The 11,898-nt window shown below is 46.2% G+C and overlaps 1 protein-coding gene across 1 annotated transcript in view; it reads right to left on the reverse strand.

Annotated features, from left to right (window-relative positions):
• The window catches only part of LAMA5 (laminin subunit alpha 5), a 280,376-nt gene that overhangs the window by 26,837 nt on the left and 241,641 nt on the right, over positions 1-11,898 (reverse strand). Inside the window, 6 exon segments of the mRNA XM_048497913.1 lie at positions 1,000-1,131; positions 5,539-5,701; positions 8,122-8,255; positions 8,754-8,907; positions 10,577-10,713; positions 11,828-11,898. The exon segment at positions 11,828-11,898 is cut by the window's right edge and continues 115 nt beyond it. Of these exon segments, the coding sequence (XP_048353870.1) occupies positions 1,000-1,131; positions 5,539-5,701; positions 8,122-8,255; positions 8,754-8,907; positions 10,577-10,713; positions 11,828-11,898 (791 nt within the window).

An 11,898-nucleotide genomic window follows, 5' to 3' on the forward strand; every position in this document is an offset into this window, starting at 1 on the left:
TCTACTTCTTCTTCTTCTCCTCCTCCTCCTCCTCCTCCTCCTCCTCCTCCTCCTCCTCCTCCTCCTCCCCCTCCCCCTCCTGCACCTTAAATCCATTACCCTGTGTCCTAGTCTCTGAGGCAGCAGAAAAGCTTGCTCCCTCTTCGACATGGTATCCCTTCAAATAGTTAAACATATTTAAACATAAGAACATAAGAACAAGCCAGCTGGATCAGACCAGAGTCACTCTAGTCCAGCTCTCTGCTACTCGCAGTGGTCCACCAGGTGCCTTTGGGAGCTCACATGCAGGAGGTGAAAGAATTGGCCTTCTGCGGCTGTTGCTCCCGAGCACCTGGACTGTTAGGCATTTGCAATCTCAGATCAAAGAGGATCAAGATTGGTAGCCATAGATCGACTTCTCCTCCATAAATCTGTCCAAGCCCCTTTTAAAGCTATCCAGGTTAGTGGCCATCACCACCTCCTGTGGCAGCATCTTCCAAACACCAATCACACGTTGCGTGAAGAAGTGTTTCCTTTTATTAGTCCTAATTCTTCCCCTCAGCATTTTCAATGGATGCCCCCTGGTTCTAGTATTGTGAGAAAGAGAGAAAAATTTATCTCTGTCAACATTTTCTACCCCATGCATAATTTTATAGACTTCAATCATATCCCCCCTCAGACGTCTCCTCTCCAAACTGAGAGTCCCAGCAGCTGCAGCCTCTCCTCATAGGAAGATTGCTCCAGTCCTCAATCATCCTCGTTGCCCCTTCTCTGCACTTTTTCTATCATCTTGATACCCTTTGAGATGTGGCGACCAGGGCACAGACAGTACTCAAGTGCGGTGCTGCGGCTTTATATAAGGGCATGATAATCCTTGCAGTTTTATTATCAATTCCTTTCCTAATGATCCCCAGCATAGAGTTTGCCTTTTTCACAGCTGCCATGCATTGAGTTGACATTCCCATGGAACTCCTTTCAAAGATTTAAAGATTTATATCTAGACCTTTCGACTGTCATTACCGCTTTATTGGTGTTGCTGCTGACAGTGAGAGTGTCAGGATCCTTGAAGGGGGGAGCCATCAGAAGCTCTCCAGTGAAGTCATAGTACAGCACCAGCTTTCCTTCCTGGACAGCTAAGCACAGCATCTGGCCCTGAAGAAGAAAAACAAAACAAAATAAAGACCCACGCTAGCTCATCGATTCCTTCCGTGGAAAGAAACCCGTCGGCTCTGAGCCTCGGAAGAGAAGAAAGAGGGGAACAAACGGCAAAGCTGCATGAAAGACACGGCGGGGTCTTTTTCCCCAACCCTTGGAGCAAAATCAAACAAACAAAAATGTCGCCATCTGCTTATCTGTTCTCAGGGCGAGAGCAACGTCATTATTCAGACAACAAAGCAACTCTAGTCGAATCTCCGCCAACGACTCTGTAGGGCACCGTAAGAACCAGAGGAAAGTTCTGCTGGATCAGACCAAGGGCACATCTGGCCCAGTGTCTCGTTTCCAACAGCCAGATGCCTCCAGGAAAGGCACAGGCAAGTTATTAAAAGCTAGCAGCTCTCTTGTCTGCCCTCAGCAGCTGCTATTTAGAAAATACAATCACACAATCACAATAACCTTTATTGGCATTAGGTATTAGACAGTGGTTATCCACCATTATTAAATTATTAAGTTTAAAATCATATACGACATCTATGGTTTTTGCTTTCCAACTAGACCAGGGGTAGGGAACCTTTAACGCTCAAAGAGCCATTTGGACCGGTTTTCCATGGGAAAAGCACTTGGAAAATAATGTTTGACATTTAAAATAAAGATAACTTTTTCTTATATATTGGGTTTTACCTTTTACTCGGCTCATTCTGAAGCATGGATCGCGTCGTACTGCTGCCTGCAGGCGGGCGAAGATAGAGACTAGCCCGGCTCGGCCTAAGCTGGCCGCTGAAAAGCGCCCGCCCAGCTCAATGGGGACAGGCGAGGAGAGCCAGCGGTAGCCGACTGCGGGCAGTTGGTGCACCGTCCTGCTGCCTGCAGGGCGAGCAGAGATGAGACCAGCTATTTCGGCTCATGGGCAGCAGTGCAAGGAAACGAAAAGCCCATCTTGACTCTTGAACCCGCAGGTTCCGCTTCTGAAACTAAACAGTTCATTTATAAAGATATAAAACAGATTAAAAGAGTTTAGCCATTCAATTCTAAGACAAATTTGTAAAACAGATACCCTATGACTATATTTGAGATCCAACGCCAGGAAATATCTGGCACTTCCCGGTTAGTGCTATTTGCTAAGGATATATCCACTCCTCCAGGGTCTGGAAACTTACTAAGGTAAAACAACAGGATAATTAGATTTTCCTTAACATTGAAATAAATAAATAAATAAATAACAATGAGCCTTTACATACACATTTTATAATAAACCCAAAGTGCCATGGCTGAAGAATATTACTCATTTAAATATAGTTTTATATTTGCATAATAACTGATTTCATTCTCCTTGTGGATAGAAAATACGCTGCTTCAGAACGCTGAGGAGGGGAGTGGTCGTGCGGACGCCGACAGAATGAGCCTCCTTTAAATATTCATCACTCGCGCCTCCCGGTTTCAATGATTTAACGCTGGAAGAAATCATGTGAGCAGGAAAGGCGGAACAGGAAGCATCATCTGGAGATTCCGAATCAAGACTTCTCAGCCTCAAGTCAACTCCAGCTTTTAAGAACCAAAAGCTCCCTTCGTTGCACATGGTTTTGACTCGCTAAAACTTACACCCTGGAAATCCTACGTGTCTCCAAAGTTCTGAGCATTACTGAACATTGCCATTGTTTGTCTTGTTGCTTGACCTATAACTGAGGGATGCAGCTTTATAATGTAGCCCTCCCCATATGACCCGGTTCGGCCTCTGCGATCTGCAGAGGCAAATTTGCTGATGGTCCCCGGTTCCTCAATTATGCGACTGGCCTCTACTCGGGTTTACATCGGCCTTTACAGCCCTGGCCCTTGCCTGGTGGAACACGCTTCCTCCGGCTGCCAGTGCCCTGCAGGACCTTGGACTGTTCTGCAAAGCCTGTAAAAAGGAGTTGTTCCACTGAGCTTTTATTTATTTATTTTTCAATTTGTATCCCTATAGCAGTGGCGTAGGAGGTTAAGAGCTCGTGTATCTAATCTAGAGTAACCGGGTTTGATTCCTAGCTCTGCCGCCTGAGCTGTGGAGGCTTCTCTGGAGAATTTAGACTAGCCTGTGCACTCCCACACACGCCAGCTGGGTGACCTTGGGCTAGTCACAGCTTCTCGGAGCTCTCTCAGCCCCACCCACATCACAGGGTGTTTGTTGTGAGAGGGGAAGGGCAAGGAGATTGTCAGCCCCTTTGAGTCTCCTGCAGGAGAGAAAGGGGGGATATAAGTCCAAACTCTTCTTCCTCTTCTTCTTTCCCACAGGGCTTAGGGTGACAAACATCAATAAAACCACAACAATCAGTCAAGATAAAATCAATACTGGCACAAACAGTATCATTAAAAACTTTCACAATAATACAATAAAAGAAAACAGATGGCGATAAAACCCTAACCAAGGAGGGCCGGCCGCTGATTGCCGCCCACACTACCCCTCAGTATACCATCTTTGCGGGCCACTATCTACTGTGTCTGGTCCCCTTCCAGGGGGTTAGAGGCTTTGCAGGTTGCCATCCAACATTAGATTTTTTATTAGTTATGTTGCCTCTATTTTTAAATTATTTGTTTTAATTGTTTTTACGACTTTTAAGTGTTTTATCTGTACACCGGCCAGAGCCCTGCAGGGGTTGGGCGGTACAAAGAAATCAATCAAACAAATAAATAAATAATTCCTAATAAAGGTTGACTGATTACTGTACTTGAATCTAGTTATGCTACTGCAAACCAATGTGGCTACTTTCTGAAACTCAGACTCAACAATGTATGTAATTCCTCTGGAGGTAAAGTATACAGAAGTATAAAGTATAAGAATAATATCAGATACAGAAAAGCATTTGCTACTGTTCAAAACGGATTCTATTGCAAAGCCGATAGTTAAAGGCAGTGGTAATGCTGGCAATTCGGAGAGTTGGCTGGGACACTAAAAAAAATACTCAACTTGCACTTAACATGTTTCCCTGAAAATAAGACAGGGTCTTATATTAATTTTTGTACCAAAAGATGCATTAGGGCTTATTTTCGGGGTAGGGCTTATTTTAGGGGAAATACGGTATCTTCACAATTCATTAAGGCGGGCTCTCGGCAGTCCTGTTGCTTCCCTGTCACGTGTGATGCAAGCTGCATCCTCATTGGCAGGAGCCCCTGCTGAATCCTGCCGTCCTGATCCATAACTACCGGTAGGGCTTATTTTTGGAGTAGGGCTTATATTTTAAGCCTCCTCCAAAAATCCTGAAAAATCATGATAGGGCTTATTTTCGGGGTGGGGCTTATTTTCGGGAAAACACGGTAGCATCTCATTAGGGAGAGGAACAGGTAGTGTAGGCGCAGAAGGCATAAGAAGGATATATACTCTGTGAAAAACCAAAGGTTTTCTTCTTGCCCCCATTACTTTCTTTTTTCTGTAAGGGGAGTTGGCAACCATAATGTAGCTGATAGTAAAGATGCAGGCTTGAGAATCTATTTTTTCTTGTTACTAGGCAAGCTTGATAGCCCAACAGAATGCCCTTGTTCAGAGTTATACAGAATGTGCCAAACTCAACTGTTTAAGTCTCACTGTTCCCGACTAGATACCTTGAATTTGCCCTTCTTCTAGGAGACAGAAGAAAGAAACATGAAAATGTTTAGGCTTTTTGTCTAGGAAGAAGGGCAACAAACAATAGAGATAAGAAAAGAAACGAATTTCGTTCATCTTAGATCCAAAGAATCAGGTGCCCGACACCTTCCAATAGGGTCTTAGACAACCCAAATGTTTTTTGGGGAAAGGGAAAATCTCCACCTTTCTGGCAAGCTGATTGATGATGTGGGCATTTTAGGGGTGTATTCTTTTCTGTTTGAATGTAACCTGCTATAATGCTATAAAGTAAGAACACACTGCCATTTTGACTAGGCTCCTCTGATGCTATTTACACTTTAGTTGGCTGAATAAAATTCAAACTTATTTTTTTCTGTATTGGCTTGAGCTTTTTCGAGCTTCTCTTACTTTATTGGTTAACCCGCGTTAACAGTAGCTCACAAAATCATTCTCCCCTCCTCCATTTTACCTTCACGACAACCCCTGTAAGGCAGGCTCAGCTGAGAATGTGTGACTGCCCCAAGGTCACCCAATGAGCTTCTGCGATGAGCCCAGGGTCACCCAGCAAACTTCCATGGTAGAAGTGACAATTTGAACCAAGACTCCAAGACTCCTAATTCAACACTCAGCCCACTGTGCCACACTGGTTCTCTATTCGTTCATTCCGCCCCCTGCTGCTTCTTGCTGTGATCTGTGCCACTCTAGTTCCAACTTTTGTCCAAAAGTTGTATCTGTATCAGCCACCCTCCAGCGATCTCCATTACCACTCATAACAAGAAAAGGACTTAACTGTGGAGACCTCTTTCATAAGTCAATGCAAAACTTGCCTGGTATTTCAGGTAGAAAAGGATCCCATTGTAGGACACCAGTCGAATTTCTTGCTCAAAACGCTTCACGGAGCTAATCTGACTCTCAAACACGATTTCTGCGTAGCCCGTGCCATCAAAATAGGAACCGTCAGTCACCCACGGATCCCCTGCTGATTTTGACCTAACAGAACGGAAAAGTAGATGAAGGTAAGAAATCTGGCAAAACCCACTTTTTCGGTCTGTGGAAATGTTGAAAATCTGTTTTGAAAGTGCTTAGCCACCCTGTTGGGAAAGAATAGTATGAGAACAGTCCTAATCACATCTACTCAGAAGCAAGTCCTATCTTTTTCAGTATGGCTTACTAACAGGAAAATGTTCTTAGAACAACAGCCCATATCACCTGCAAACTTATCAAGACAGAGACCTAAAAATCAGGAGAGTGACCATGAAATGGTAGTTGTTTTTTGAGAATAGCTGCTCCTGGCAATGACTAACAAAAACTAGGCAAGGTATGATTAGGTTGAATATAATTCCTAATGCAAATACAGTAAACTTGAAATAGCACGAAGAAGAAGAAGAAGGAGGAGGAGGAGGAGGAGGAGGAGGAGGAGGAGACGACGACGAGGAGTTTGGATTTATACCCCACCTTTCTCTTCTGTAAGGAGACTCAAGGTGGCTTTCAAGATCCTTTCCCTTCTCCTCCCCACAACAGACACCTCGTGAGGTAGGTGGGGCTAAGAGAATTCAGAGAGAACTGTGACTAACCCAGGGGTAGGGAACCTGCGGCTCTCCAGATGTTCAGGAACTACAATTCCCATCAGCCCCTACCAGCATGGCCAATTGGCCATGCTGACGAAACTGGATGGGGAATTAACAATTCCCCTGAATTGCTAGTCACAGAGCAGGAATGTAGAAATGCGGAAACATACCTGGTTCACCAGATAAGCCTCTGCCTCTCAGTTGAAGGAGTGAGGAATCAAACCCGGTTCCTCAGATTAGAATCCACCTGGTCTTAACTAATCCACCACCACTACACCAATCAATCAAAAAAATGACACTTCACATCTGCTGTCACAGGTGAATTCCAGCCTTCTTTATAACATCTATTAAAATCAAGGTTCTAGTCTTCATTCCTTTGCAGAGAAAACTGAAAACGTGTAAGCAGAATTGGCTGTAGATTTATTATTTATTTATACAGGACCCTTGGCACACACGAGGCTTTACATAAGCCCTCTACGCACGTCCCCTCCGTGCATGGAGAGGGAGATGGTTATCCATGTGCTGTCTCATCAGTACACTGCCTACATGTGTAGCTGGTAACTGGGAGGGGGAAAGAGCATGAACGCCGCCTCTGTGCCCACTTTCCCCCTTGAACTCCAGCCAACATGCCCATGTGCATAGGGCTAAAAATAAAATAAACCTCGAAGAGAGGCCTTTTTGTCAGGATGTCTCCCTCCTGCTATCAAAGAAGCAGGGGATGGGTATGGGGGCTCACACCTGGATGAGGGGATATGTTATGCTAATAGGCCTGATATGTTAATGGATCTTTTCCTTTGCTTTCGTTTTCCTTTGATGCTTGCAACTGCAGACAAGTAGGAACGACCCTGGTGCCTTCCCAGGGGGAGGGGGTGGAAGGTGGCTGAGAACTATCACTGCGCTGGCCTTGAGATGCTCAACTCTCAAATCTTTCTTCCGCTGTATCATTCTCACACTCCGTGGGAAACTGGGAGGGGGGATTTATGGCGGGAACTCCAAGCGGATAAAGGCAACTGTATTTTGGTGATTTGGTAGAACTGGCTTTCTGAAAGTCAGGTATGTGCTGTTATCAATAAAGACTTCTGATCCAGCATCCAGAATTCACTTATTGACTTCAGTCTCAAGACTTGACACCTTCAGCCCCAAGGAATCTAGTCGGGAAGGCGACAGATGGAGAGAATGACGGGAGACAGATGAGGATCACAAAGGGCAAAGATAAGTGAGCCAAATTGCACGACCTTAGGATCTTAGAATTCACTGCTTACGAGTTGGAAGAAGGCCTTCCAGAATGGGATTCTTGTACCCCTGATTCTTCCAAGCCTACAACCCACAGGTGGGATCCAGCAGGTTCTCACAGGTTCCCGAGAGTAGGTTACTAATTATTTGTGTGTGCCGAGAGGGGGTTACTAATTGGTGATTTTGCCACGTGATTTTTGCCTTAGTTACGCCCCTCCTCCGCTCCTCAGCAGTAGCACGCAGAACTTGAAGCAGTCTAGCAGGAGGTGCACCGGTGTGTGTGGCAGCCTGCACCTGCGTGCATTCGTTTCCTGCCCAAGAACTGGCGCAGCGGCTGTGTCCTTGCCACAGCCCCGCCCAGCAATGCCCCGCCCCAGAATGCCCAGCCACGCCCCCGTCGTGCCACGCCCAGCCCCATTGGCGCTACGCCACTGTTTGAATCCCACCACCATGGGAACCTGTTAGTAAAATTTTTGGATCCCACCACTGCTACAACCTCCACCATATGTTCTGGTAAGTGCCAATCCATGCTTCTCCAGGGTCTGAGCCACCCATGGAAAGACTGAAAAATGAACCACTGTTCGACGCACACCTGATCTTTGAGCTCACCTTGTGCAGGGCCTCTCGGCTGTAGTGTCCAAGTAGAAGGTGCGCTGGAAGTTGTACAGGCTCATGACTTCTTCATTGAGGGAATCCATCTCTATACAGCCCCGGTAGTTAGGATAGCGCAGGGGTGGAGGAGGCTGCCAACAGAGAAAAGAAGCACCCAGGTCTGAGATTGTGACAGGGTTCTAGGGCAAGGCTTCCGTCATTCTAGGGCTAGGCCACTCTGTTTCTCGCTCTAGTCGCCTAATTGAGGCTGAATCTGCTGTATCAGTCAGCAACTTCCGATCCAACCTTGATTGTGCATGCTCACTGATGGTAGGGCCGCCTCTCGGTACTCTGCACCCGTCGGCCCTGATGCCCAGTGTACTTTCCAGATCCAACCTCAATCTTGGCCTGGCGTCAATACATATGCTGACCGAGCCCCTGATACCAGATACAGTCAATGGCACCCATGAAAATGTTGGCTCAGGGGATAGGAGGTCTCAGGATTTGGTATAACACCTGCCATGCACACCGCCATTCACAAGGAAGCTAACAATGGAAGAGATCTACCTCGTGAAGGGAGAGCCTTCAAGAAAGCGAAAAGGTGGAACACTGGACTAGCTCTGAGCCCTGCCAATCTCATCTCATCTCACCGTAAAGCTGGAGGGGTAGCCACCCACATACAAGACCACATTGTGGGGTCTGAAGTTGAACAGCCCAAGCTCTCCTTTGGCCACGCTGTCCCCTTTGGTTTCGTGCAAGGTTTGCTTCTCCATTGTCACCGACATGTGTCCGTACTGCAAAATCCTGCAAGCACAGGGGAGGAAGGATCGACTGAACAACCTTTTCATCAAGGTTAAAAGGGGGAGCATAAAGTTCCAAAATCCAGAGTGACTTCTGCTGTTCTGCCATCTTATATAAATGCAAAAGGCCAGACATATTGGCGATGACTCACTTTTTAAAGAGTTGAGCAGGCGCGCGAGCGAGAGGGGATTCGTGTCTCTTGCCCTGGGAGAGAATTAGCCTCCTGCCAACACTTCTACAAGGCGGGAGCCACGGACAGGCGGGGGCCACGGACCACTGCCATTTACAATTAAGGCAAGGTGTATTGGTGACAGCTTACATTTTACAGAACTGCACAGGTGCGTGAGTAAGAGGGGGTCCATGTCTCTTGCTCTGGGGGAATTCACATCCTACAAACACTTCTATATGCTGAATCTGAATGTTTCATGAACAATGACAGAAATGACCAGCAACAGTTTTCTAGAGCCCGTTGTATTTTTTTTTGCACAACGAGCTTTATTGCTAGCATAGAAATAATTGGCCCGAGTATTCTCTTCCAGCAGAGAGCCTCTGTTCTTCCACGGTCTTTCAAAAAAAAATTGCTGTGCATTTATTATCAATTGCACTAGCCTTGGAAATGTAACAGAGTCTATGAGAAGCGCTCGGAACGTTCCTGGAAGAGCAGAGGAGGAAAAGATGACACAGCCCAAACCCAAGCAGAACAAAAATATGAATCATCATACAAACAACAATAACACAGTGCCAAGGGGGGGGGGGGGTTTGCTAGTCCTTCTATAATTCAGAGGTCCTTGATGACCACCTAATAGCATGAGCTTAGAAGACATTTCATCTGTATGGCAGTAATTGACCCATGTCTGCAGAGTAAACAACCAACCCTAAACAGCCAGTCATTTGAAAGAGCTTTGATCATTCTCTCAGTACCAAAGTTAGTGCCTTCATGGGGTACTATTTCTCTCTTGCTCATGTTGAGATAGCTTTCAGTAGTTGTTCCAAGCTCGGAGTAAGTCAAACAACAGATCTGCCTACTCATGTAATGGAAGAACTTTCAGTATTTGTACTTTAGCTTTAAAAAGGGCTTGGAAAGATTTATGGAGAAGTTGATCTATGGCTACCAATCTTGATCCTCCTTGATCTCAGATTGCAAATGCCTTAGCAGACCAGGTGCTCGGGAGCAGCAGCAGCAGCAGAAGGCGGTTACTTTCACATCCTGCATGTGAGCTCCCAAAGGCACCTGGTGGGCCACTGCGAGTAGCAGAGAGCTGGACTAGATGGACTCTGGTCTGATCCAGCAGGCTAGTTCTTATGTTCTTACTGACAAAGGCTTTCAATGATCTTTTTTATCAATACAGTTGCAGCGATTATGGCTTTGTATTGTCGAAGGCTTTCGCAGCCGGAATCACTGGAGCGTTGTGGAGTTTCCAGGCTGTATGGCCGTGTTCCAGTAGCATTTTCTCCTGACGTTTCGCCTGCATTTGTGGCTGCAGAAAATGCTACTGGAACATGGCCATAAAGCCCGGAAACCCCACAACACTCTGATTTCTTTTTTCCTGTCCTGCTGGCAACATTATCCTAACAAGGATAATGCTCGCTCATGCCATATTCAAAGTGACACTGACTTGGAAGGCTTCCGTTCCGTCAGCCTCCCAATCTCTCTCCCCTTCGCCTCCTGTACCTGTTGACGCTGACTGCTGCAAACTGCTCCCCGATTTCTTCGTCGACGGTTAAAAGCGTCGGCTCCTCTTCTCCCAGCTTGTAGATGCACTGTACCTTGTCATCTTTCAGAATGATGCCCATATAGTCACCGGTGGCCTGCAGAGGCAGAGAGCAAATGCAAATCACCAGGCTTGCTTTCGAGATGTACCATCGAAGGCTTTCACGGCCACATTCAACTGGTTGTGGTGGGTTTTCCGGGCTGTGTGGCCGTGGTCCGGTGGATCTTGTTCCTAACGTTTCGCCTGCATCCGGGGCTGGAATCTTCAGACGTTTATCACAGAGGGAAGTGTGTAACCCTTCTATTTCTATAGCTCTGAAGATGCCAGCCCCAGATGCAGGCGAAACGTTGCGAGCAAGATCTACCAGACCACGGCCACACAGCCCAGAAAGCCCCACCACAACCAGTTGCTTTTGAGAGATCAGCTGCTTCAAACTGATGGGCAGATTACAAAGGCTGGCAAAGTCAAGTTTCAACCTGGATTAATCTAGAAGCCAAGTGCGTCCCCCGTCTCATGTTTTCAGCATAGTCCTTGTCATCAAAAATGCATTACTTATTTCTATTCCAATGCCTTTCTAATGAGAAGTGTTAACATTTGTTTATTTTATTTATTTACATTACTTATCGCCTGCCTTTCTCCCCGGGACTCAAGGAGGATCAGGCAAGTTAAGTCAATACAACCAACAACAAGGGACATAATCAGTAAACAATGAAATAAGACAGTGATGGTGAACCTTTTCGAGACCGAGTGTCCAAACTGCAACCCAAAATCCACTTATTTATCACAAAGTGTCAACACGGCAATTTAACCTGAATACTGAAGTTTTAGTTTAGCAAAATGGTTGGCTCAGAGGCTGCGTTACTTGGGAGTAAGCTTGGTGGTAGTCGTTGGCTTTGCTTTGAAGCAACCATGCAACTCTTCGAATGGGTGAATCATGACCCTAGGAGGGTTTACTCAGAAGCAAGTGCCATTGCCAGCAACCGAGCTTACTCCCAGATAAAGGATTGCGCTTTATTTCTTTTCCCAGCAGACCAATCCACAAGATGAAAGCCACCGTGGAGAAGACCCATATACAGACAATTCTCAGTTTTGTCCATTTGCAGGTTTGGCATCGCAGAATCCATTTCTGAATTTGTTACCAGGTCGCGAGCGCTGAGATTGGACTTCGCCTCCCCGAAACCTTTCATGAGGAGAAGATAAAGTGTACTTACATCCTTGTGCCCTAGGTAAAACACGAAGCGCCCCTGGCCGTCTCCATTTTGACGCCTCCGTCTCAGCTGGG

This window comes from Sphaerodactylus townsendi, linkage group LG05 (assembly GCF_021028975.2).
Source record: "Sphaerodactylus townsendi isolate TG3544 linkage group LG05, MPM_Stown_v2.3, whole genome shotgun sequence".
NCBI classification, from domain to species: domain Eukaryota; kingdom Metazoa; phylum Chordata; class Lepidosauria; order Squamata; family Sphaerodactylidae; genus Sphaerodactylus; species Sphaerodactylus townsendi.